The sequence below is a fragment of the Chaetodon auriga genome, chromosome 19 (genome assembly GCF_051107435.1).
Source record: "Chaetodon auriga isolate fChaAug3 chromosome 19, fChaAug3.hap1, whole genome shotgun sequence".
Taxonomy (NCBI): Eukaryota; Metazoa; Chordata; class Actinopteri; order Chaetodontiformes; family Chaetodontidae; genus Chaetodon; species Chaetodon auriga.
The window spans coordinates 17952659-17979634 of record NC_135092.1 but is presented as its reverse complement, the minus strand read 5'-3'; the positions used below and the strand labels follow the sequence as shown (position 1 = coordinate 17979634).

At 42.9% G+C, this 26976-nt stretch overlaps 2 protein-coding genes and 1 long non-coding RNA gene across 7 annotated transcripts; all 3 read right to left on the bottom strand.

Moving 5' to 3' along the window:
- Positions 1 to 799: 799 nt before the first annotated feature.
- ptges (prostaglandin E synthase) lies at positions 800 to 5273 on the bottom strand. The gene is made up of 3 exons (XM_076757399.1): positions 5040 to 5273; positions 4868 to 4950; positions 800 to 2320 (listed from the first exon to the last, which is right to left on the bottom strand). The coding sequence occupies exons 1-3, from the start codon at positions 5154 to 5156 to the stop codon at positions 2071 to 2073; spliced, it is 450 nt and encodes a 149-aa protein (XP_076613514.1). The 5' UTR covers positions 5157 to 5273; the 3' UTR covers positions 800 to 2070.
- A 1613-nt stretch (positions 5274 to 6886) lies between these two features.
- On the bottom strand, positions 6887 to 9367 carry LOC143337825 (uncharacterized). The gene is made up of 2 exons (XR_013079205.1): positions 9217 to 9367; positions 6887 to 8252 (listed from the first exon to the last, which is right to left on the bottom strand). It is a non-coding gene; the product is annotated as an uncharacterized LOC143337825 (long non-coding RNA).
- An 851-nt stretch (positions 9368 to 10218) lies between these two features.
- Positions 10219 to 26884, bottom strand: usp20 (ubiquitin specific peptidase 20). 5 transcript variants are annotated; one of them, XM_076757716.1, is made up of 25 exons: positions 26301 to 26884; positions 26079 to 26183; positions 25794 to 25847; positions 25331 to 25393; positions 25088 to 25228; positions 24847 to 24949; positions 24350 to 24419; positions 24104 to 24217; positions 23905 to 23983; positions 21879 to 22392; positions 21639 to 21788; positions 20451 to 20563; positions 19851 to 20023; positions 17910 to 18004; positions 17788 to 17821; positions 17593 to 17638; positions 17303 to 17483; positions 17050 to 17176; positions 16792 to 16961; positions 15264 to 15345; positions 14531 to 14639; positions 14333 to 14435; positions 14178 to 14246; positions 13605 to 13773; positions 10219 to 13213 (listed from the first exon to the last, which is right to left on the bottom strand). In XM_076757716.1, exons 2-24 carry the CDS (start codon positions 26154 to 26156, stop codon positions 13616 to 13618), a joined length of 2826 nt encoding a protein of 941 aa, XP_076613831.1. In that variant the 5' UTR covers positions 26157 to 26183; positions 26301 to 26884; the 3' UTR covers positions 10219 to 13213; positions 13605 to 13615. The 5 variants fall into 5 exon arrangements, with proteins under 5 accessions (XP_076613831.1, XP_076613828.1, XP_076613826.1 ...); XM_076757713.1 differs by having other exon boundaries at positions 26468 to 26689; XM_076757711.1 differs by having other exon boundaries at positions 23884 to 23983; positions 26468 to 26655.
- Between the last annotated feature and the right edge of the window lie 92 nt (positions 26885 to 26976).

Genomic DNA, 26976 nt, shown 5'->3' with positions numbered 1-26976 from the left:
GCTGAAAATGAGAGTTAATGGCAAAGAGAGGAAACGTGAGGAGTATAGGAAAGAGAACATGTGTCTCGTTTCCTGTTACCCTGAAGGTAAAGGCATGTTGAGACGACCACACCGCTGACACATACACAGGATATAGACACACCCCTGTATCCCCAGCGTTGTTAGCTTTAAATTTCACCCAGATGATATGTATTGTTATTCACTCAAAGCAAAGGATTAGGCTTTTCCAAACCTCCCACCTTCTCAGGATTTCTCACATTTCCTTTGAGGAAAAAAAAACACCATAATCGCAAAACACTGTAATTTCAAGTTTAGTCATCGCTGCTAGGAAAATCACTGGAAATTGGATCACTGGCAATTTATCATCTTCGTGCTGGGAAATGCTCACACAGGAGTGAGGTGCAACCAAGCCAAAGGTGAACTCATAAGGCAACAGGTGATTTGCGCAGGTTGACACACGGGCCACCCATACTGTAATCATGCTCAGTATGAAAACACCACGCTCGGTAAACGCCTATATGGCTTCCCAGCACCCTGCGGGCCCCTCTGGATACGCCAGCGAACGCAGCACAAGCCAAAGGTCTTACATAACAGGTGGAGGAATGCTGGAGCTTTGCCGCGGACTTCTGGATCATCTCACTCTCACACACAAACGCACACACAGAGTGGGGCCCTGTCCACACAACAGCAGAACGAAATGTCTCTGCACGACCAGGCAAAGTGAATGATGCCTCTGCTAAAAGACGAAAGAATGAATGAGTAAACCACCGAATTAACACACGCTCAAGCAAACTCGGTTGCATGTATGAATTGTTTTATTGTCTACAAAAAATGGGTCAAGGGATTCAAAAACATCACTGCTTACATTAAATGGAATAATAAATTATATTACAATATTTTAAAAACAGCCTTGAAATACGTCTTCACAGGTACAATTGAAATATTACACATCACATCACACTTTTTTTTGTCGTTCTTGCTTTCTCTGCAGGTTGTTGCATGATTCATTCTCAACTCACACTCAGCTTTAAGACTCCTTTCTTCTGCAACCCCGATTCTTTGGGGACGCTGTGTAAAACATCCTTTTTACTCAACTGAAACAGTACAGAGACAATATATTTAAATATTTATCTATATTTTAATATCAACATGTTTCAAATAAGTTTGGGTCAGGACCAGCTAAAGATTGGGAAAACTGTGGAATTCATTACCATTCCACAGGTGAACAGGTTCACTGGTAACAGGTGATAGTATCATGATCGGGTATGAAAGGAGCATCCTGGAAAGGCTCAGTCGTTCACAAGCGAGGATGAAGGAAGTGGAGCGAGGTTCACCACTTTGTGAACACGATTGCGTAAAGGATGTTACTACATGGGCTCAAGAACACTTTCTTAAACCGTTGTTGGTCAACACAGTTCATTCGTAAGTGACTTAATTCTGTTTTTATTTACGTTTCACACAGCGTCCCAGTTCCCGAGGAAACAGCGTCACTCACACAGTGAAAGCATCAGGCTGCGTTTCACTGAGTGCGTTTACATCTTTCAACATGTCAGCAGTGTTCGTTATGGTTTTCTTGAACGTAGTTGACAAACAAATGTGAACACGACATGGAAAACCCACGCAGGCGACAGATGAAACCACGGAGGATAAGCGTGAACGATGGTTTGTGTTGTGCATAAACACAAAAGGGCTCAGGGCTGAACACACAGTGCAGAGCTGGAAAATGTTCCAGAGCGGCTGAAAGTAAATGTGTACAACTGAACGTCAGTGGGATTTCAACAAAACCTGGTTAAAAAGACAAAAACGAGCAACAACCTTCACTTTCATTTTAAATACAGTACAAGATGTCAACTTCAGATACCTTTTAAAGACATTCTCACAGTTCCAAGTTGTAAATTAAACAATTAAAATACTGACAAAATCTCACAAAACCCAGCTGTGGTGTGATCACACACCTCGTATTGCACTGTCATTGCCATCCTCGTCCTTTATGCGCGCTCTCCTGGGAGGCCTCTCAGGTTTTCCTCCTCCTGCTGCTTTTTCTCACTCAGGTCCACCACTTGTGGATATTCAGGCATAACCTGCGACTGCCATCAGGATCTGCACAGCCATGGAGACGCAAGGGACCTGTGCGACGACGTAGGCCAGAGAGCGGGTCGGCGCTCGCAGGGCCAGCAGGTAGGCCACGCTGTGCAGCACACGAGCCACGAGGAAGACCACGAAGTGCAGGCGGGCCACAGCCAGTGAAGGTCCAGTCATGGAGTAGACAGCGCCCAGGAAGAGGAAGGGGAGGATGTTCTCCAAGTCGTTTCTATGAGCTCTGTAGAGAAAAGGCGTTCCAGTCAAAAATCTGTTTTTAATTCCTTGTAATGTCGTGACTCAGCTGCCAAGGAAGCAGTGAAGCGATGACGTAGCGTAGCATATTTCACACTTATTCTACTGACTCGTTCAAATTCTGTCACCGTTTCCTCTGCAACTTTCCTCCAGAGTCAGTGTCTGGACGGGGACAAATCCCTGTTTATGTAACACTGTGGATTCTTTAAGTCGTCAGTATGGTGACACATCAGTTTAGTTCAGCCTGGCTAAGACATGACGATGCACCACCCGTGGTGGAGGGAGTGTTCATTTCCGTCACTTCCTTTATTTCCAGTCCTTCAGTCACTCACGCCACACTGTAAAAATACACCATTACAAGTAAAAGTCCTGCATTAAAAATGTTACACAAGTGAAAGTGTGTCAGGAAAATGTCCCCCGTGACCGTTATGACCCATGTATTGATATAAAAACAGGATTTTAATGTCGTAGTTGGTTGAGGTGGAGCGGTTTTGATTATTTTTCATTATGGATTTATCTTGTGATTATTTTCTCCATGAAACGATCGCTTGTTTCGGTTTCTAAAAATTCTGAAAATAGTTGAAAATATGGCAAAAAGTGACACCTTCACAATGCTTGCTTTGTCCAACCAGTAAAATATCAAATCAGGCAATATTATTTTTATACTCCTTTTGTGTATAATGTACATATATATGTATAATTTTATTTTGTCTCCTTTTTATTCTTGCAAAATTTCCCTGGCGTGGGATCAATAAAGTTTTATCTTATCTTATCTTGACTAATAGACTAGAGTTCCAGTGTACTTACATATCAAAAAAAAAACATAGTTTATAAACTCTATAGACACTTCATATGTAAAAATCTGAATTTGGAAAGTATAAAACTGTGAAATAATTGCAGTGAGGTAAAAAGTACAACGTTTCCCTCTGAACTGTAGAGAAGAAGTGGAACGTGGCATTTAAAGAAAAGACTAAAGTACTTCAAATTTGTACTTAAGTATAGTACTTGAGTAAATGTATTTAGTTACAGTCCACCACCGTGCACCACAGAACAGCAGACGTCAAACGTGACTTTCTCCTCTTGGCAGTCGGCCCGGTCAGAAAACTTATCAGCCCCACTGTTTCCCCGCTTCCTCTCCACCCACCGGGTTCAACGTTTTAACAATATTATTCTAAAAAAACGTGCCCAGTTAACAAAGAGCACGTCAAACAGACAGTCAGGCTTGCAAGCTATGTGAGCATAACAATGAAAAAATATCAGGATTCGTGCGTGTCTGCCAATGCACACTCGTTTTCCCGTCACAACAGATGGTCCAAGGCAGACAGACGGACAGACGGGCGAAACAGAAGCAAAAGTTTTTCCTGGTAGAAAAACATGCGTGCTCCTCGTTGGTGTCACAGATCATTTGCAGACAAGTGAAAACAAAGCAGCTCCTACAGGCTGCCAAATGTTGAAATCAATAGAGGAAATCACATGATCTCACTGACGCGCCACATGTCAACGCAAAACTTTCACTGGAAGAACGACAAAAATCTCTTCTGAAATCAATATTGCGAAATCAACATTTGCAGGAAATATGTATGACAGCGAGATTAGCCAGCCGTGTTGCTTTTCTTTAACTTTGGTACATGCAAACTCCAGAGGCTCCTGAAATCACTCTTTAACCTCTGACCTGTTCCTCATCACACTGACTCAACAATAATCAGAACAGCAGCATCCTCATGTAGGAGCTGGAGCTCAAGAGGTGTGTATGACATAGGAAGGAAGTACATTTACTCAAGGACTGCGCTTAAGTACAAATTTAAAATACTTGAGTATTTCAGAGGCAGTTCAGAGGCAGATATACTGTAGTACTTTTTAATCTACAATTTACCTGAAAGCTATAGTTCCTTTACAAATCAAGATTTTAAATATGAGCTTATAAAGTACGATGCATTTTTAACAGTATATAAAATATTTAAACTTGTTCTAGTACTGGTGAAATGCACCATAAACATTAAGAGTAGAACACAGGCCATTTACCTGCATTGATTTTATACTTACAAGTAAATTTTGCTGGTGTAGATTTACTTGAGTGATATTTACAATGCAGTACTTCTACAACCTAAATAAAATCCTGCTTTTGCATGAAGGTATTAGAAATAACAATCTAATGATATAACATGTAAAACACCCACTGGACATTTTTCTGCATTGAGTGTGTTCAATACTTTAATTATATTTTCCTGATGTACACTTAAGTAACATTTTCAGTGCAGTGACTTTTACTTGGAACGGAGTGTTTTTGAAGTACAGTGTGGTATTAGTACTTTTACTTAAGCACAGGTTCTGAATACTTCACCACTCTTTGCTTCGGTAACAGTGGATACGAGACTTAAAAAGTGACTGTTGGTGATTGTACTCTCTGTTCTAACAAAAGACATAAATTAGTTTGTTTGTTTGTTTGTTTGTTTGTTTGTTTGTTTGTTTGTTTGTTTGTTTGTTTGTTTTTTCCAAATGAAAGCGCGTTGTGGCAAACTTTGCACTCGCTTACCTCCGGCATCTCTCCACATACGGATCCTCTCTGTGAAACTGCAGACCTCCATGTCTCAGCGCGTCCTCGGGGTTGGCAAAAGCCTTTCAGGGAACAAGAGAAAACTTGGCATCAGTCAAAAGTTGAGTTGCAAAATGAGATTTCTCCAATCCCTGCTCTGGGGTCCACTCACCTTTTTACGCAGCCTCACTTGGCCCGTTATTATCGCGATTATGTACATTTTCATGATCAGAAGCACGGCGTAGAAAACGAAACAGGAGAAAACTTCATTTCTTATCATGACTGCCATGGTTCGGGTGAAATATCCAGACTGAGGCGGTATGAAATGGAAGGAGAGCTCAGAGGACGGTGCGCGCGTAAAGCCGCTAGAAAAAGTGAGAGTGAGCTGAAAGGGAAAGGCTTTTTATGCGTTGCCTCCACCCACACACCCACAGGACGATGACAGGTTAGCCTAGGGAGACGGAATATGCCGTTTATGATTCCGTGAATCCAAGGCTGAAGAGTGGAGCACCTCAGCACGCCAAAACACGTCACCCGAGGCGATACATGGGCAGAACAACCACGCACACACAGCAAAAGCAGCGTTACAACACTGCAGAAATACTCTGTTACAAGTCCTACGTTCGAAGTAGTAGCAAAAAATGAACTCAAAGTAAGTCAAAGTGTCAAAGTATTAGCCCTGATGTATTATTACTGCATGGATGACTGATGTAGCGGGTGGAGGTGGAGCAAATTGTAATACTACTGTAGTTATTCTTCAACAATATATCATGTTATACCTTTCATACATTAAAAACGTATAGGATTTCTGCATAAAAGCATAATCTGAAAAGTAACTTAGTTTTTACGCATGAAACCCCACAAAATCTTTTGAAGTGGAAACAGTAATCTGTAACAGGATCTGTCTCACGGCGAACTTTGAGGTTTTCTTTAATCACCGACGATCAGTCTCACAGCCTCTGTTACAATTCAGCTCATGTTTACGAGGTCTGTGTAACGCAGCTGTAAGACAGTACTGTCACTCACCTTCAGACTGCCATGATCTGACTCATGGTCGATGCTTGGAGCCAGCATGTCTTTGCCTTTGCGCACTGTAATGTCATAGTGCTGACTGCTGACTGCTGGCACAATATGGGCAGAGGGAATGGTTGCAAAAGAGGGAAAATTTCCACCATAAATGACTCTGTGGTGGCGGCGGCATGAGCTGGTCGGCAGCTGGTTGCTCAACACCGTAATCTGTCGTCATTTTATGCAGCACAGTATTATGAAAACATTTTAATGATGACAGCAGGGGTGGAGGAAAGTGACCAAGAAGATTCACTTGTAAAATTTTGAGGGAAAGTCCATGAAGCCTCCTTAACTTGAGTACAGCGGGGGAAGAAGTATTTAGATCTGTTACGTAAGTAGCAATACTGCAGAGTAAAAGTACAAGTTAAAGTTAAATTTTACTTAAGTACAAAAGTCTTAGCATTAAAATACATTCAAAGTACTCAAGGTATTTGGGAAGTATTGGCCCGTAGCAGCTTCACCTACAATGTCTTATGAGTCAATTTCTATTTGTATTAATAAGATAAATCAGCAAAGTAACTAGTAACTAAAGCTATCAAGTCAATGTAGTGGAGTAAAACGGACAATATTCCCACCCAAAATGGAGTAGAAGTAGAAAGTAACAACAACAACAATGTAAAATACAGATACCTCAGAGTTGTATATAATACTTGAGTAAAAGTACTTAGATACATAAACAATACTCCATTATAAGTAAAAAGTGAAGTTAAAAGTACAACATTTGTCTCTGAATTGGAGTAGAAGTATAAAGTAGCAGTACTCAAGTTAAGTACTCTCAGAATTGTATGTTATCACAGTACTTCGTTACTTCCACTGCTGCTTTAGTACGATTTTGAGTTTTAAGAGTGTATTTCTACACTGTTTTATTGCTATTTTCCATAATCTCTTAACACTTCTTCCACCGCTGGATGACACGACAGCACAGAGGATATTATCTGCAGAACAACAACAAACATCACTCACATCATTTATTGCAAATCCCCCACATTTCCTCCGCATTTCATCCTGTTTATTTACATGATGGTTTCATGACCTCTCTGCAGAGCGTTACCCGTCGGCCCCCTGCGTCTGCCAGTCCAACGTGAGGGAGCTGCCCGAGCTGGTGTCGTCACAGCAGTCCTCGGCGTCAGAGAAGGAGGACATGTAGTGGAGGCCGGTCACTCTGTGGTAGCCGCCATGGAGCGTCTGCGGGTAGGCGGTGAGCTCCATGGCCCTGCGGCCGGTCCTGCGCACCCTCACAGTCCACATGTCAATCAGCTGGGAACACATGGCACAGCCCATGGTGTGTGTGGCTGCGTGTGCGTGTGTGTATAAACAGGTCAGGAGAGAGATAATACCAGTATAAACAAGTACTCTGCACACTCACACAGGCACCAGTATAAACACTAATTCATCAGCTTCACTGATATATTTTGCATTTTGCAATACTAATAACACATCTATGACTCAAATATACTTAAATACACTGAGATTTAATATTTTGACCTGCTAGTATATTTGTAGAGTATATTGAATAAGATAATTGTAATTTGTTGCTATAAATGTAAAATATTGCCATTTCATAGATTGTAAAAACATGAGCACATATTTTATATATAATATTTAGGTTTGGTCATATATCGGCATGAATGGCAAAATACATGTGGAGTGATTCAATCTATTTCATCATATTTTTAATTGATGGAATGATAATGATGTTTGTTTTAATGGAAAAGACTTCTACAGTCTGACTCTGGACTTAAATGTAAATGCTGGTGAATCAGTGTTTGCCTGGAAAATGTTTATCTGGGTTTTCCCAATAAATGGTTCACAGAGGGAAAAAAATAAAAGAAGAGCAGGGAAAGTGAGCCGCTGCACAAAGTGCCAACAAAAAGTGCCGCTACTGATCGAGTTCTCTCCTGTTTTCAGCAACCAAACAACCACAACAGTCTCACACCAAGCCCTGCCTGCGGGGCCTGCGGGGTTACCACCAGTTAAAAGGTCATAACCGGTCCGCTTCAAGGTGTTCTCCGTCTCGTGTCTAAGTGCTCCCAGACATGGCATGTAAATATTTACAGCAGGCGCTTGTGCAAAAAAAACCCCACAGAGGGAGGATTCACATGGAGGAGAGCCGAGTCAGTGCGCTACAGTCCAACACACGACTCATCTGCCGGCTGATGATACTGCAGCACTGATTTCTGCTTTCGCTGGGCGCAGGATCACCACTGAGTCAGCTCACACTGGAGCTCTGATGAATGAAGTGCTTCCTGTGTTAGTCATCCTCCACTCAGCTACTCAGCTTGATGAAGATCAGCTGTCAAAAAGGTTCATTATACACCTGTGGGAAGAAATGGATGGAGGTTAGTTAGCGGCAGATTGATGAGAATAACATGAATACAATAAAAGGACTAAATTCCATAAATATGGACCATAAACATTTAGAAATCAACATGAAAACTGACACATAACTAACGGAAGGACTGAGGAATGTCACGACTCTTGCATAGTCTGAGGTAAGATGGGGGAACCACTCAACTGTTCATGATCTGGAATCTAAAAAATTTAGATACAACCCTGGCAGAATCCAGATTGTTCTGACAGCTATGGCAACAAAGATCACTTCCTCAAGAGTTTATTTTAGCTACTAACGTTACATTGATGCACCCACACGATGAAAAACTGTGGGTACAATTCGCCGGTATATTCAAAGCAATTACAGAGCTGCAAGGGAAGCCGTGCAACTGCTTTCCCCCTTTCACACAAATGTTTCCTGCATGACTGGTAGTTATTCCAGTTCGTTAACACAGATCTCAAACCCTCCCTCCTAAATCTATCATCTGACCTTCATCGGACGAAGCTGGCCGCTGCACAGAGAGCTACTGAGAGACTGAAAATGACATTCATGATGAAGATGGAAAGGACAAGTGGTCTGCTGCTCCCTGCCACACCCATCCCGTCCTCGTGAATGGACACAGCAGGGGCAAGCCTCTTAAAGCCAGTCTCCCCCATCTGCCGGCCTGGATTCTGCCTCCTTTATGATCTGCTGATTTAATATTCAATGACCTGCACCAGCACTGCCGAGGGGAATCAAATAACCCATCAGTATATCTGGTGTCACACGAAAGGCATCCCTCACAGTACAAGTATGCCAGCTTCGATGCCACACACACGCAGAGCAGGAAACATGCCATTGTCGATGTGATGTGGATGGATGCTGCAGCTACATCTGTGTGTGTGTGTGTGTGTGTGTATGTGTCTATTAAAGACTATCCCTCAAGCCACTGATTGTTTTTGTCTCTTACCTGAATGTCAGTGCGTCGGCTCTCCCGGCTTCAAGGAATGCTCAGCATGTGCATCATATCCTCCCACCAGCCCGGTGTGTTTTCCTCTCGGTCTGCCTCTGTCTGGGCTGGAAACAGCTCAGCACACGACCGGGACTTGAGATGACATCACAGCTGCTCTCAAGTGAGCAGCTCCCTCTTTATTAAATTCAAACAGGTAAACCCTCTCTCTCTCTCTCTCTCTCCCTCTGTCTCTCTTTCTCTCTTATGCTTAACCATAATGTTTCAGAAGACACTCAAAGTGACAAAAAACAAGCAGCATTTTTACCCCCTCGACGATGTCAGTGAGTCGAGGACAGTAGTAACTCATTTAAAGATGCATTTGCTGGTTTATCTGTAAATATCTGCAATGTTTTCCTATATTGCAACCAATAGCATCTTTCACATAAACCCTCCTTGCCTGTTAAATGGCCTCTTCTTTTAAGGAATGGTTTCGACATTTTGAGAAAGTTTGCAAAGTGACTTTCTTGCAGAGAGTTAGATGAGATAGATCAATACCAATTTCATGTCTGCATGCTAAATAATGGAGCTGGAGTCATCAGTCTGTTGACTTGTCTGTCATAAAGAGTGGAAACAGAGGGGAAAGCGCCTTGTCAATGAGTCTGTTTACGCACTGAGAGATGATGTGTTAAGTAGTCAGATTTGGAGGTGCTGGTAACCAATTTTCTTCCCTTTGGAGAGAACCATGCTAGCTGTTTCCTCCTGTTTACTCTCTTTATGCTAAGCTAACTGTCGCTATTTAACATGAGTGTGGTATTGATTTCATCACTGCATCGAATATTCCTTTAAACTCCGTGCTCCTGGGATGTAATGCAGGCTTTCTGTTATAATATGTGCAGCCTCGATGACATCACTATGACATCATCAGGGAACTTTTCTCAATTATCCAAAAACAGCTGTCAAGTTCTGTTTTCTTCTGTTTTCAGTGCCGGGTGGTTCAAATCACAGCAAGGAAAGCACAAATCAAAGACCAGGCAATTTTAATCATTTAACCAGTCATGAGTAATTACATCAGCTCTACAGACATTATGACGTCCCACTGCATTGAGGTCAACCACTTAAGCTCCGCTATCAAAGCATCAACATTATCATGACCACAACAGCCACACACTGTAAAACGTTGGGAAAACACGAGTCGGCGAATTCCTGGTGTGCCGTCTGCAGGGTGTCACGATATTACTGATGAACTCTGCCGACCACAGCAATGCTTGCATTTTCCATTGAAATGTGAAATTGAAATCTCACACGCATAGCTACGTGCTGTAACACAAGCAAACAAACTCACAGGTGGGGATAATTAAGTAATTACCACTCGACGTTTCTCAACACTGCAAATGAAGCTGCACTTCCCTGGTCTTTACTGTCAGCTGTTCAAACTGCTCTGTGTCTGAAAGCTGTCCAGTGTCTCTTAGATGATAGAGCTCAGATTGCACAAAGAATGTCTTTTTTCATTGCACTTACTCCCCCAAAAAAGGTATCTAAACATAGCACACACATCCCTGGAGTATTAATATTATCTCTTGAAGATCTGTGGGGAAAAAAACACCAACACTAGAAACAGTTTTCTTAAGACAAACGGACAAATCAGCGTCCTCTATTATTAAAACACGTGAATTGCTCTTTGGACACGTCACCAAACAAAACATGGACTACTACAGGCCATGGTGCAGAATAAAGCTAAACATGGCCGACCTTTGACATGTCATGGCGAGAAAATTGCAAGAGAAATGAATAACATTAATGACGGCTGCCTTCCATTTAGTCTTTAATTGTTTTAAAGTGTTTTAAAGACTATTTTCAGTTATTTGGCCTTGGAAGTCACAGAAAAAAGACTTTGTGATGCGGTGCTGAGTCGCCATATTTATTCAAATGGATCTCCTGCATCTGGAGGTTTTTCTGTATTTCTGTTTAAGTATAATAAGCATAATTACTACACTGGTGATTATTGAGAGGCACAAAGATTCCAAATCTATTTATTAATTGTGCAATAGTACTTTATGTAACATGGCTACTGTAATAACAATCGAAATGAACAGAAACATAATTTATAGTTGAATTTGTCCTCGTTTAGGCTTTCAAATTTGGTATTTATTAACAATAATAAATAAATTTGACTATTTATTATATTAAAAGGGGCACAAAAAAGACACTGGTAAAAAAAAAAAAAAAAAAGGCAAGCATGTGATTGATCTAAAATGAGATACAGGAGGGCTTCGTTTATTTAGCTAACTTTGAACTAGACTTTCACCTGGCACATTCATCCAAATTTAATGCACAATTTTAAAAAAAAAAATCTACACAATATATAATCTTATGTTATTAGACACATTTCAGAGTAAAACTTTGCTGCAGCGATCAATTATCAAATAAAAAACACTCTGAGAAACTCTGCGTGCTGGCTGTTTCAAACGGAAGTCAGGGGTCAATGTCAGGAGCCGTTTGGACTCTCTCAAATGTGGCTGAAGATATAAAAAAGGTGGAAGAAGCACGAGATCTGAACGTTGCTTTCTGGACGCAAAGCGCTGCAGTTTGGGGACTGTTTCGAGTCATCGCTTCCTGAAAATGATTGGAGAAACGCCATGGCGCCTAAACTAGCAGACAGGAGGACTTTTACGTAAAATGCATCTTCAACAACACGTCATAGTGCAACTTCCCCGCCACAGCGTACAGCTTCCTTTTTCTGATGACCTGATGACGAAACATGCATCAAGATATTCTGCCGAAAACAAACCAGATCGATGAAACAGTACTCCTAAATCACCTTACTGTTGTAACAGGTGGGGATTTGTGCATGTTGTGCTAATTATTTATAAAATCAGATTATTTCTTTCCTGCTAAATCGTTACGTTTCATTTAATACTGCCGTCTCTTGTATAAACACGTACTGCATCATTGGTCATTTTGGAATAATCTCTGCAAAGAACTGGGTGACGTTTCAGAAGAATTACACACTTATTATGTAGGATACCATCAGAGAAATCAGGTAAGATATTTTTCTCTACTAACTCCTCGGTGATTTACCGTCACTGCACCACACATGTAACCCTCCTTTTACTTCACTCCATCTTTGTCATATATAATTCGCTATTCCTCTACTCTGCTTAAAATTCTAGCCATACATCTAAAATGCCCGTGTGCCTCTTCATGGACAGTGCTGGATCATTTTGAGCACTGCTGTCGTGTGTTTGGCCAAACAGACTCATCCTCACTCAGTGAAATGTCCCTGCGGGCCCAAAGAAAGACGCTGCAGCTACATGCATTTTGAAGCTTCTCAACTAAAAATCACCCTGAAAATGGTCTTTTTGAAACACATGCACATTTTATGGTTTGAAACAAACCTGCTGTGTTTTTTTTTTGTTTGTTTTTTTTTCGTGTGGTTCCTTCATCTGATCATTTCACTGGCTTAAACAAACAAAAGACTCCCATTCCTGAGGGCTCAGTTATACTGTGTGTTTAAGGTCGGAGGTGCAAGAGCAAGATTGATGCATTATCTCTCACTTGATGTCTGAACTTGTTGCTATGTAACTAGTAAACAGGCAAACAACAGCTAGCTTATTAATGTCTCTTGGTTGTTGCTTCCACTGAAGAAGAAAAGTAGAGTCCTCAAACCAAACACCACACTGTAGGTCTGTTTTTGCTCCTCAGCAAACTGGCTCATGACGCCCGTTTAGCAGTATATGACACCTAGTCACTACAGCAGCCACTGAAACACCACAGCTACCAAAAACAGCTCCAGAGATGTGGCATGACGTCTTATTTTTTACACCTTAACACTGCGGATCAGAGTTATCCAATAAATAAACTACGTAATATTTAAGTACCGCTTCACCCTCTCGCGACACGGCTTCAGAATAATGCGTTGCTACATTTACAAAGTGCTCACGGCGAGTCGTCTTCAGCCAGGTGCAAATTCCTCAGCTTCCTGCGAGGGCAGGAGTGGAACGGGGAGTCAGAAGACCTGGAGATAACGAAAAGTTGAAAACAAGTTGAGAACACCCTGAACGGGCCCTCAATTCAAACAGTCGAGCTTGAATTTACTGCTGTTTATCAGCTGAGCGTGCTGCATCCATTATTCTTGGCTGCTTGTGGAGATATGTTAAATCCCGACGGCCAGGTGGAATTCGTGAGGTCATGTGGTTGACGTAAGCAAGGTGGGTGGGGAAAAAACCAGCCTGTTCAAAGAGCAGCTACAAGCCACACCACCACAGCGTCCAGCAAATTGTTACTTGACACAAAGTAAATTCAAACGCATTATTGCATGCACGTCTGTGTACATGAAGGGGGAGTGTGGGCTCTTCTGAGGGATTACAGTGGTTTTACAGAGAATGTCTATAAGCAAACATTCAAACCTCTTTTCAGCTCAAAGTGCTCTGGTCTCTGCTTCGATCTTCCTCTCTCCGTGAAGGCTGTCAGGGTCAGCAGGCGCCACCGTCTGTCTCACTGCAATTTCAGGGCCTCCGCCATAAATACCCAACAAGTACTGCCACGTCTCCTCTGAGATCTGACCATAGTCTGCACCTTGAGGGAGAAACGCACATAAAACTAGAATTACCGCCTTGCTGTTGTACGCCTCCATTTACACCCATGTCTGTCCAGACTTCAAATATGCATTTGAATAATGGGCAGAAAAGAGTTTTTGCACAACATTATGACGTCACAGTGAACTTGACCTTTGTCCTTCTGGATAGAAAATGTCACCTCTTCCTCATTTTATCCTATGAGACATTTGTTTTAAGTGTTGTCATCATTATTTTGCATGGTCTTCCACTCTCTTCCCCCTCTCCTGTCTCTCTCCAGCTGCACTATCAATTAAAGGCCAGAAAATGGGACCTCTGCGCCAGCTGAGGCATAAAAGCACATATTGAATGTCTGTTTTTCTCATTTCCACCTTTTCGCCCTTTTCAGTCAGCGGCGAGGTTTACCTTGCTTGAGTTGTATGTGTCCTCCTTTCATAACACCAATTTTACTGTTGTCGATGGGACCAGGTGGCTCTGAGAACACAAATGATAAGAAATGTTTTGTAAAGACAAAGATGGCATTAATGCACCGCTGTATTTGTCTAAGGGCGGGGTCGTACCATTGTCTTTGCCCTTCACAAAGCTCTCCCACTCTCTGAACCACTGCATGCTGATGCACAGGATCACCGTCGGAGCCTCCTCAGCCTGAAACTCTTTGTTCAGCTACAGGCAAGAGAGAACTGCTCATTCAGCATCCAGCACAAAGCATGAAGGCGTAATGACACGCAGATAAACCCTTGCAGAGTACAGGCTTTTACCTTGATGAAGGTGTCTATTTCCATTTTTCTGCGTTTAGCCAGAGCTTCGATCTCCACCTGGCAGATGGCGCACATGTACAGGTGGTTCACTGCTGGGCCGCCTCCAAAACTGAAATGAACATTTAACAGAGAGGCACTTAAAAGACACAGTGACAGATGGACACAAATGAATGTGAACGCATGCATCCAAATCATTCAATCAACATTCAACATTCCTGCTTGTTTACCAACATGCTGAGAAAAAAGCTGATTTTTAGTTGCCTATTTACACATCCAGCAGACATTGAGCAACATCAGCATTCATCTGGGAATGAGGGAAACATCTGGTTCTTTGGCTGCTAAATGCTTCCCTATATTCACAAGCCAGTCGCTAACTTTGTCTGCATGCTGCTGATTTTGCAGGTGTTGCACACTTGAATTTAAAGCTTTATTTTTAGAGCTTCATGCCTGCTGCCTACAGCTGGAAACAGAGCTGAAGTTGAAGGTCATGGAACCAAATCTGTGACTGTCAGCGACGGTTCACAAGACACTGTTTTGGTGACACACCTCCAACAATTTAACCATATCAGCCAACTTGTAATTCTAGCATTGATATAAATGCTTTTTCACATCAACCGGAGTACTTGGAAATTTGAAGAACCAGATGGAGGGTTAGGGTTAAGGTAACACTTGCAGGACAAACAGTATTGTGACCATAAGGAAGTGCTGAACTCAAAGTGTGGTGCGTATTTACCTGTTGTAAAGGTACTCCCACACATTCTGGGGAACAATCACAACCAGGTCATCAATGTAGTGGTATTTATTAGGAGGGATCCCTGTACAGAGAGAAAATAGGTCACATTTTAAGGAGACATCTTTACGACTTTCTCTTGTCTGCACTGGAGACCATTAAGAATTCCAGCAACTATGGTGCATTTTTCCTCCTCCTACACAAAATCCACACCCTCATTCCCACCACCCTCTCAAACAATGATGGCCTGTAAAGCACAAAAGCAACAAAGCCATGTTTTTCTAACTGAGGCACGGAAACCCGCCAACGCTCATACCGATCCAAAAGAAACACCAGAAATATATCTGTCTATCTATCTATCTATCTATAGATAGATAGGAGATAGATAGATAGATAGATAGATAGATATAGATATAAGAGGCTGACATCTGCAGGTATTTCAGCTCTTAAAATGAAAAAATCTTGTTATAACCTAAAAACATGCAACAAAACTCCATCATTCCATGAATATATATCACAGTGAGGACAGTTCACAGCGCTGTCCTCCATCATTTAACAGATGTGAATCTGCTGAATAATGTGCCAAAAGCAGTCTGTGTGGAGAGGGTAGCAACAGGTTTAAGGAAACTGTGAGTGAGCTGAATATATTTTGTTCTAAACTGTTTTGAAAGGCGGAAATGGCATGCATGAGGGGGTAAACTTTGGGTAAGTGATACTGATCAACAACAGAATCGACTTCCTGCAGATCAGATGCGATATGTGTGCTAGTTTTTTAAAATGGGCACTCAAGTGATCATTTCAGGTCTATAATGTTAGGAGGTTCACAATAAACTGAAAACAAAGACTGGTGTAAAGGTTTTATGACATCAATGCATTAATGCGTAAAATATAATTTAAAAAGAGCATCACTCCTGCATCATCAGGAGACACATAAAGCTGTGTGTCATCAGCATAGGCATCATCGGCTGCTACTAAGAACTCTCTGCCAGGAAGAGGCAAACAGTTCCAGACAGTCGAGTGTGATCCTTCAGTCTATTCAGGAGAATTTTGTGACCAAATGTCTCAAAAGCAGCTCTCATGTTGAATGAAAATGTTTATTGGCACTCATCAGCTCGCCTCCCCGTAACTTTTAAGTAAAGCTTCCTTATCACTGGCTGACTGCGTGTTAAAACATGCTTTGTTTTCAATTCCTTCACATTAAATACAGAATATGTGATTGAAGGATTTGGAGTTGTTTACAGCACATTTTGAGCAAAGAAGGTAACTTATCAAGTAATGTTACTGATGCTGTTGAGTAATTAGTCTGGTACAGTCATTGCTGTTTCGATTAGTAATATGTGCCCAACACTGCTTATCAGTAGCCCTGGCTTTTAGCTGGAAATGCGTCAGAGCTGCACATATGCAGCTGTTTTCACAGGCTGAGTAGTAGCAGACCTTTATGTGTGAAATCAGTTCGGCTCCCCTTTAAGGAAGCATGTACATCTTGCCTCAGTGTGATAAGGCAGGAATTTGACCTTTTCCAGACGCTAACCTCCATGCTGACAGAGAAACGTGTGGTTGCTGATGGGACCCGGCTCTGCGAAGGTGTTGAACTTGTTCAGCCACTCTCTGGAGATGTAAAACTGCAGCAGGCTTGGCTCCTTCATATTGGCCAGAGCCACCACCTTCTGCCTCTCTCTCACCGACTCCTCGCTGCTTTTCCTGCATGAGTCCAGGACAAATGCAGTCAGTAACAACACTTTGACTAAATCTGTGAAGAGTCAGTATTATGGGGTCTTTAAAGGCTTACCTATAGAACAACACATAGGCCTCTGCATTCTGCACCACTGTCTCATGGACTTCTGTGACATACTGGTCATCAAACTCATACCACTGGCCATTGATCACATTCTGACAGTAAGCTATGTAGTGTCCACCTACAGCGAGAGTAAAAGAAGAGAATATAAGAAGAGATAGCTAAAGCATAGCCAAAATCATGTATGTTTGCTCATTCTCTAACATCTGAGGTCTGCTTATCTGTAGGAAATGAAGTTATCTCATACTTCCTGCAGTGCCGTGGTGGCAAATGACTGACAGCAGATCGTAAGTGGTGACTTGGGACGGACTCTCTTTAGCGAGGAAAGGTCGCATGTCGAGGCCCTCCAATGGGAAGGAAACGTGGCTGCTAATCTTGAACGAATACATGACCTCGTGCCGGAAGCGTTTCAGGTGAATGCACAGAATCTGCACAGAACGTTTTGGAACAAACACTTAATGTGGTCGACCACAAGCGAAACTTGTTACTAGCACCAAGAAGGAGATCAGATTAAAAAAAAAAAAAAAAAAACTATACCTCGGGAAGTCTAAGTACTTTGCAATATTTGACACCATTTCTCAACCTGTAGAAAACAAAACACTGTGTAAATAAGTCTAAATGAAAATGATCCTCTTTAAATTGGTCGTTTTTAAGCATGTGGCTTACAAAATCATCGTTAAAGAGGAGAATTTCTCTCGTTCTAATGCAGCTGAATTTCCTTTACATACTCACTTTTTACATCTCTCACAGCTGTACATGTTGTCCCCTGAGAAAAGAATGACAGTAACTGTGAATTCTGACAGAATCTTCTCATCTACACCAGAGCATTACAGTAGAAGTGTAATACTGTTTACCTTTGAGTTCATCTGCAGCGAAGAAGGCAGCGAGGCAGTCCTCTAGGGTTACCATGGGCCCCCAAAACCAACTGGGGATACATGAGACTACGAACCTGTTCAGAGGCATAATACAAAGACAAGCAATCATTACAACCACATACAGCCACGGGGCCTCTTTGGCGTGATCACACTGACAGAAATGACCTTCATGTGGGTCAGAAAGGATGAAATGAAGCAGCACCAAAAGCAGTGCCGCCTGGAGCGATGTTAGCTCCTGACGGGGTCTTTGATGGCAGTGAGCTGGAGGGGCAGCTTTCAGCCGAGATGCACCTGATCTCACAGTCCCCTGAAAAGGCTCTGCTGCTCACCACCGGAGGAGTGCACGGACTGCGTACCCCTTTCTGCAGATTAAATATGCTCTGCGCCCACAGAGGCATCAGGATGGCGGCTCAAGGGTGTTTTCACTTCTCTGAGACTCAACTTAAACTTGCATTAACAGCTTTCTGCCACTTGCGTGACATTAGTAATCATTTGGAATCGCCTTTCTGGCAATTCGACGAATCAAAGCCAGATGTTCTCTACTAGCTCTGTTTTTATCACCACCAACTCCTCTAGGAAACGTCTGTCTCTTTAGCTGCTAAATGCTCCACTGTGACCCCCACCAGGTCTCTAACTTTGTCTCTCTGTTGCTGGATGTGCATTAAAGACCATGCAGACGAACATCCCACCGCCGAGGAAGCACTGCCGCTGCCACCTTGGGTTCAGTGAGACCATTTTTTTTAACATAGGCTTGCTGAGATTAGCATGGGTAAAAGACTAAACTGAATTGTGCTCCTTCATCAAGGTGTGCGGAGGATGAATGGCCCCAAGCTCTAGAAAACTCCACCCGCGCTTCCTTGGATTTGGTGGCTCAGCACTCAAATCTTGTCCTGGAGCACTGGGTCAAGCATTTCAGAGCACTCCTCAGTCCACATAATCTCTCCAACCCATCAGTCCTGGACTGACTCCCAGACACTCTCACTACATGAACCACCCACAGCTTTTGTCAGCGTTGAGGTATGAAAAACAACTTTTTTTTGCTTTCGAATTCCTGATTTCTGTCTAACCAAACCAAACCATGGAAGGGCTGAAATAGGTCACAGTACATTTAAAACATGGTGATTAATTATGAAAGAGAATCAGCTGTGGTATTTCTCTACTTCCTGTGATCAGCAACGTGCTTGCATGCATCGAACTGATCCACCTCACAACACAAGAAGAAATCCTTCCAGATCAGGTAGATGAAAAACACAGAAGGTCATCTGACATGATGATTTTCATTAGCTGAATCCAGGTGAAGCACAGCTAACAAAAGATCTGGCAAAAGAGTTGGTAAAGTCTTCTGATACCTGCATGCCCTCACCTGCATCCTCTGTGATTTCCACAGTCACGTGCAGTGGCATCGACTGGAAATGACTGCAAATTCCCACCTTACACTTACAGCCTCACTTTGGTTGATTTTCAGAGATATCAGAGTGCTGCACGGATGGCGTACTTTAGCAGGCCAAAACAGGAAGTTAGCATCACCCTGGTTCCCTTGAGCCAACAGGATTTTTGCCAAAAAGTGTAGATTTAACACATTTTGCTCAGCAAGGTAATCTTCAGTGATGAACACCACTTTTAGGATTTTTGAAGCATAAATGCAATCGCTACAAGTAAAATGCTAACGTTAGGCTATAAATGAATTACACCATGGTCAGGTGACTTGCTGACTCATGTCTGGGCTTTAGGACTCATTTCTGCAGATCCCTCATGGAAAAAACTAGTGACCTTTCTCAATAAGATAATCTCAACTTACATCTAAACAGTAGAAATGTAACCGCTAACTTCTGAAGAAATCACATCAGTGACATCAGCATATTCGTGGGTGATTACATTCTACTGAATTCAAGTGTTTGTGAGTGAACGGGGCTCACTGACCGCCGTATGGAGTCCATGATGTAGGAGATCCAGCCCTGCGAGCTGTACGTGTCGGGGCACACGCCCGTCTTGACGGGAAGGTTTTGATGTATGGAGGAGTGTAGCTTTGCCAAGTCCTCTTTACCGGGAATAGGGAGGGACAAGTCTTGGAAGGTTTCCACTGTAGTTGAGACCTGTCACACGTTCAGAGAATTGCTTACACAGCATGCCTCTATCAGTCAGAGCTTTAAGCAACACGCTTTCTCAAAGAGTTCAGAAATAAATGCTTATCTCAACAAATCAGTGAGTGGTGGATGAATTGTTCTGGATTAAAATGAACCACTCACATCTGCGTTTCAAAAAAAGCACAACAAGCAGATGTGAACGATACAAATAAAATACAAAACGAATCATCTGTATGAATAAAAGTTTAAAATGTGAATTGTTCAATTTAATCATGTAAAATATAAAAATATACTGAAATGACACGATTGCACAGGCCATACCTTCATCTACATTTCACTTCAAACAAAAAATATACTATTATTTAATAAATAAACTGAGGTTTCTGACTTATAATGTAGCGCCCTCTGGTGTCTAAACACGTGAGGCACATCTCACCCTGTCGCAGGTTAAACACTGGACCAGACTGAGGATGGAGCCGTCGAAGATGTCGGAGATCACGCTGCGATAGTGGGACTGTTTCTTCTTCCTGGCACTGAGCATCAGCTGAGCTGGAAGATTCATGGCAGCATATCAGAGGACAAAGTGAACCGTAATGATGCTGTTTGATGTGGACCAACAGAGCACCTTCATCAATCCAGAGCTGCCAAATATCTTAGAATCCCTCACTGAATTCATCACATTCACATCAAATCAAAAAGCCCCTCATATTTGCCAGAGTTTCTGTTTTCTGGTAATTCACACATGTTTCCACTTGGAAAATCTGTTGAGGTCCAACACATTTAAATCTCTCCGGTCCTAATGCCTGTGAAAATAATTCCCGAGTTCGGTGTGAGAGCATCATGGCTGTACACGCTGTTTTCCCCCAGCTGCTTCTCTGATGTCTGCCCTCTCTCTCACATCAAGCTCGGTGAATTCAGGGTTTATTTTGACCAAACCAGGGTTGATGGTGATGGTTGGAACAGTGAAAGGTAAACTAAGGTTTTGGTGAGTTTTAATTTGTAAAATTGCTGTTACCATAAATGGGGTCTGGTGGGTTTGGCGAATGCGATGGCAGCTGTTTCTGGCTAACCAAAAAGGATCCTACTCTTAAAACACAAAGGTCTGTCGCTGTAGGGATCCTTTCCGTAATGTAGTCAGACACTTTGAATAACAATATGAGCGCGCCAGTGGCAAAAACAAACACTTTAAGTGGATGAATATTGACGGTGCACAAACGCCCGGAGGGATTACACTGCAGCCGTTTCGCAGCTGACAGCTGCAGCGCTCTCATGCAACGCTGGACTAATTTCAAGAATTGCTGCCTCCATTAGTCACCTGGACATAAAAATAAGGTCCATAAATACATAGAAAATTTGACTGGGATTTCCAACATTTATCCGGGACACTGAAACCTTCTAGGACGCAGGGGCCAGCACCAATTTTTTTTGAAACAGAGATCGTGTTTGGTGCCTTGTCTTCTTCATTTGTCTGACTCTAACAGGACTCTCATGGCTGCTAATATGACCTTAAAATATCTCTTATTACATTGTACAGATTCAAGGCAGAGGTTTAAACACCTGGAACTCCCCAGGAGTCAGCAGAAATGATGAAGTGTTTTGAATGAGTGGCGAGACATTTCCTTACCTTTTTTGAAGGAGTACGCAGGTCCTGCAGAGCGGAGCGGGCTGGACCGAGGTGGACTGGAGGACAGTTTGGGATGCAGCTCCTGAAGGGTTCGCACAGGACTGCAGGGGATGGACTGGGGTTGGGTCATTGATGCTTCATTGTCTGGCTCTAGGAAACAGCATGTTGGATGAACAGAATTTTACAGACAAATGAACCACATGCTCAGAAAAGTCCACTTTTATACTCCCGCTGGTCTACCTGAGGTCGTGTTGCTCTGGGTTTGCGCTTGCCCAGTATCAGACAACTGGTTGTTCTCTTGGCTTTGGACCTCAGTGTTTGGGGTCGTCGTTGTCTCCTCTTCCTCTCCCCGCTCAGGAGCCCCATCCTCAGCTGCTGTATCCACGTCAGCGTCCTCATCCATCTCTTGGGAGCCTCCACGGAGGGGTGAACCCGACACCCTCCTTTCCTTCAGCCTCTCTTTCTCAGAGATCACCCCGCTGGTACTGACGCCCACCATCCCTCCTGCCGGCGACCTGACGCCGTCACACTCATCCTGCAGGAGCAGCTCGGCGTCACCTCCTCCTCCTCCCTCCCCCCGATCGCTGCTGGAGCCAGAGTCGCAGGAGAGGAATTCATCCTCAGACGGGGAGCGGTCTCCATCTCTGATCTCCTCGCCGTCACTTCCGTCGCTGCTCATGCTGCACTCTGTCAGAGGCTCCTTCAGCTCTTCATGCAACTGGTCCATCAGACAGCGCAGGAACTCCTGAGTGTCCTGTCGCAAGAAAAGCACATCGCATTCAGCCAAAAGGAGGACGCTCGAGCATGACTACACACACAGAGACAGTTTTGCGGAGAAGTTGGACATGTTTTAATGGATGACAAATAAATGTCTGTAAACATAAAGATTGAGGAAGATATGTATGAGGAATGATGTATGCCTTGTTTGCAACAAGAAAGCGTTTTGTACATCGTTAAGTCACAGTATGTGCAATAATCATACCCACTACAGACAGCGAGTATGAGGCAAAACTCACTATTATTTAAAAAGTCTGAACAATCAAACCAATCCTGACACTTCCAATCAAACATGCACTGAGCCTGAATCAAATATGAAAACATTTTTAAACTGGATTACACAGATAATTCAGAGTCTGAGGATAATTCAGTGTCTCACAAAGAATCAGACAAACTCAACTCAAATCGAACTCAGTGTTTGATTTGAGCTGTTAAATTGTTTGTGTATTTCAAGGGATGATTCAGTGCCTCTGACTTCCCCAGAGTCAGACAAAGTCACAGATGTTTTTTTAATGTTTCTGCATGCAATCTGAAGGTATGCTGTTTCTCCTTAGGCCTACAGGAACATGTGACCTCTCTAAACTTTAAGGAATCATTTTACCTTTTGACAAAAAACACTTATTTGCTTTCTTGTCAAGAGTCAGATGTGAAGATCAATACCACTCTCATGCCTGTGTGCAAATTATACAGCTGTAGCCAGGAGATGGTTAGATTAGCTTAGCACAAAGACTGGAAACAGGAGGAAACAGTTAACCTAGCTCTGTCCAAAGCTAACAGTATCCACCTATCAGTCCCTCTAAAACTCACTACATCATATCTTACTTCTTTAATTTTTCACAAGCACTGAAGTATAAAAGTTGCACCTTGTGGTCAGGGTCAGCCTTTCCCCTGGTTCCAGCCTTTATGCTAAGCTAACTACTTCTCTGTTAGAAAAGAGTCTGGAGTCAGTGTTGGGTTTGTCCATTCTGGGTTAGTGCAGAAACATGGCGGACTCTGTGGAAGAGGACCCCCTCCTCAGTACATATTGTATTATTCTATTTCATTCCATATTCAACTGATTCCACTAAATCTTACACACTGGGCCTTTAAACCTCTCCAAGAGGGTTGGCTGGACTAACGAAAGTGTGCATTGTAGTTAAAGTCATTATGACCCATTAATCTCTTGATCACCAAAGAAATTGGAAGATATCCGTCCTCTCCTACAGTTCCTCCCACCGTTTTCCACAGAGAGACAGAAAGGAATCTATGACTTTGTCTGGTTCTGTGGACGGAAGAAAAAATACTAAAATGCCCCCAAAACTGAGCAGCAAACAAACACATAAAAAGAACTCAAGTCAAATTTGGTTATTAATAACAAAAGTGGTTGTTTGCAGGAATAATAAAAGTCATGTTTAAGGAATGTATGAGAAAAACACACAGGGGTTCACAGGACAGTGTCAAGCTGCTGAGTGATGCCAGGTGTAGTTACCTGCTGGGTGCTTGCCCCTACCTGCTGAGCGTAACCCCGAAACATGGGGTTTACTAGTTTGATGCCATGAGACAGACTGGTAGGGACAACATAGCTGGGCCTGGGAGGGTAGCCGCCATGAGAGTTAGTTTAATATACTGTAAATGATTCATATACAATGCACAGCTGCATTCTGTCACTCGTCTCGAGCTGTTTTATCTAACTTTTATGTGTTTATTACCGTTTTTTATGCCAGAGTTCTGAGATGAGTTTCTGGTAGCTCTTACAGAGAGCAGGCTTCTTATCAGTCCGGACCAAACCACTGCAGTCCAGGAAGAACTGAGTGAGAGGAGGGCTGGCGAGGAAAGAGAGGGGGGAAAAACACATCAACACAGCTGTTTAAGTGAAGGAAAATAAATGAATAAACATAGAAAAAAGACACATCCCCCAGTAATGGACCAAATGTAATGAGAGGATGTGACCTCACCAGTTGGACAGGGCTTGAAGAGCCGCATTCATGTAGCAGGAGTTTCCAATGTTTTTCATTCCAGTCAGGCCTAAAAGTGCCAGAGAAAAGAGCCGTACTATTATTTGTATCCCCCAAGAGGGCCAAAAGTGTACAAACTAAGCAATTTAGACCCAAACTGGTATTTTCAGAACAAGTCGAATGGAGAGGACACCACCAAGGGTTAATCACCAATGCTAGTGTGGATTAAAAGAAACAGGCCTAGTAACTATTCCCAGGACTCAAAGCAATTATACGTATTAAATATGGCAGCTTTGACCTCATATTACGAGCACATGGAAACATCCAGCAACGATTTTAATAATCACAGAGAAGATTTATGGAGCTGATTCTTCAGTGTTGTTTAATTGACATTTTTATCCAATTAATAACCAAACCACAACAAATGAGTGTGGTCTGAGGAGCTTGAAGAGAGCTGTTGTTTCGGAGAAGAAATGCTGACAGCAGACTTGGTGTACCTCTGGGTTTGAGCTCATCCTCCTCCGACTCTGAACCTTCTTCTTCAGCCACAGCAATTGGTACAGCTTTCAGTGGGTGACCTACTGGCTGAGGAGCTGCTTCCTGGGAAGGTAATTAAGAGCTACTATAAATATGAACTTGAAATTGCATCACGAGCACATGGGTTTTTTCCCCCTCAATTTAAATCCATCAAGCATGAAGGAAACACGTCCGATGAGAGGCGTGACCTTGTTGTCGTACCTGCTCTGTGGCTTTACAGTGGTGAGGAGCAGCGGGTACAGGCACCAGAGCGGGCCTGTGCTCCAAAAACACCTCCCGCTCACACACATAACACCAGATCCTGAACGTCGTCAGGTTCACAGTCAGATTGTGCTTTTTGGCCTAAAGGAAACAAACTCACAATCATTCAAAGTCCACCAACAAGGTAAAGTGATGACAAGAAGAGCAGAAGCTGGTTGGTCGGTTAGTGTGAGAGGGTTTTACCTGCGCGTGCAGGGTGCTGTGATCAGAGTAGGACTCTCCACAACCAACATAAGGGCAGTCATTCTACAGAGCAGAAACACAATATCAGACAGAGATTTAAAGCTTCTGAATCCTCTCTTCTATCTTGCAAATACATTACGTCACAATGTCTTCCTGTCTGTCTGTGTTAACTGGATTAATCTATAATTAAGTTCAGGCTAGAATGTGAATCAGAGTATAAAATCATAGCTGCAACTGCACATACTGTGTATTTTCTTGCCTGCCTCGAGAGATGCTGAATTTATAATTACATTTAAGCCCCACATTAATTAATTATTAAGCACTCACCTGACCTAATCGCAAATGCTTTACCATAAATGCAGTGCTAGCTGTGTCTGCAGCAGTCATCATTAATGTGAGAAGGTGCACAAGCATCACCAGTCATAAACCAACATCTTACAAAGAACATGAGTCCCGGCCTTACCTGCAGACAGGCCCACAGGTTTGGCCCCCCTGCTCCGCAAGACTGGCAAGTTCCCTGCAGATGGAGGATAGAATTGAAAGGAACAGAATATTTGATATTTCATATGCACAAACATTTTGATTCGCTTAGAAGGAGCGAGAGCAGCACCACAGAGCTTTCAGCATGTACTTCAGCTCATGTGGTTACTATTACAGTGTGAACTCATGGAGACAAGGCTGCGAGTGACCTGGACTGGACATCTTTGACATTGTGCATGACATTTCCAGTGAATCAATGAAAACCCACCTTGGATTTCTGGAGGAGGTCCTCCTTGGTGACCTCTCCTATGGAGTCCAGGTGAGGACAAATGTCTTGTTCGGCCATAGCTGCTCGGTCTCTTCAGGGCCACGTCTGTTAATTTGACAGGGCAGTAATAATAAAACTGTGGTAATTCAGATCTTTTAGCTTAAGCTAGCTGGAGCATCTCAACACAAAAGCACGACGTGCAGCCATAGATATCACACGCACCTCCTCCCTGACTGACATGCTAAGTTAAATATCTATAGTGTTGTTTAGGCCATCTTTTCTCAATAAAATCCCCCAGAATCTCACAGATCTGCAGAGTGAAAGGCCTACAAACGACAGCTCAGAAATCATCTCGATGGCAACAGCAGTTATGAATGACTCGTATTTACCAACACAAGCAGCTGCCACGGTGATAATCGCTATTTCTTATATTTCCTGTAAATAATCCATACTGGATGCAGGCAGGCGACTATATGCTAGCAAGATTTCGAGGAGCCGAGTCGAGAGACGCGATACCCCGGCCCACCATCCCCAAACATCTCCCCCCTCCCATCCACTGCACGGCCCGGCACGGCACGACGCAGGGCTCAGGGAGGAGGAGACACGGAGACGTCAACTTAACAAATACAGCCCACTTTTATAAAGTATTTAAATTATTTTTTAGCTTGTGGCTTATATGTCTTTGTCGTGTATTTGATAGACATAATGTAATTTAAAATATTGCTCAAACGACTGGAAAGCTCTCTAGCAGGACAGGTAACTAGCTAGCTAAACACCCTCAACGGTAAGGAACATTTTTATTCGCTAACGGTAAAGCTTCCTGTTTACGGATGTGACGTAATACTGTACGTCGGTGAAATGGTCCCCTGAAGCCACTGTGGGAGGGATGGTTGCGCAC

What these genes read in the sequence shown, in the direction of transcription:
- ptges (XM_076757399.1), bottom strand. Translation starts at nt 5,156, where the DNA reads ATGGCAGTCATGATAAGAAATGAAGTTTTCTCCTGTTTCGTTTTCTAC. An exon ending in AAGTGAGGCTGCGTAAAAAG is followed by an intron (nt 4,951 to 5,039) that starts GTGAGTGGACCC and finishes GTTCCCTGAAAG; the next exon opens with GCTTTTGCCAACCCCGAGGA. An exon ending in TATGTGGAGAGATGCCGGAG is followed by an intron (nt 2,321 to 4,867) that starts GTAAGCGAGTGC and finishes TTTTCTCTACAG; the next exon opens with AGCTCATAGAAACGACTTGG.
- usp20 (XM_076757711.1), bottom strand. Translation starts at nt 26,156, where the DNA reads ATGGCCGAACAAGACATTTGTCCTCACCTGGACTCCATAGGAGAGGTC. An exon ending in TGGGAGTACCTTTACAACAG is followed by an intron (nt 14,640 to 15,263) that starts GTAAATACGCAC and finishes TGTTCATTTCAG; the next exon opens with TTTTGGAGGCGGCCCAGCAG. An exon ending in ACACATACAACTCAAGCAAG is followed by an intron (nt 13,774 to 14,177) that starts GTAAACCTCGCC and finishes TTCTCCCTCAAG; the next exon opens with GTGCAGACTATGGTCAGATC.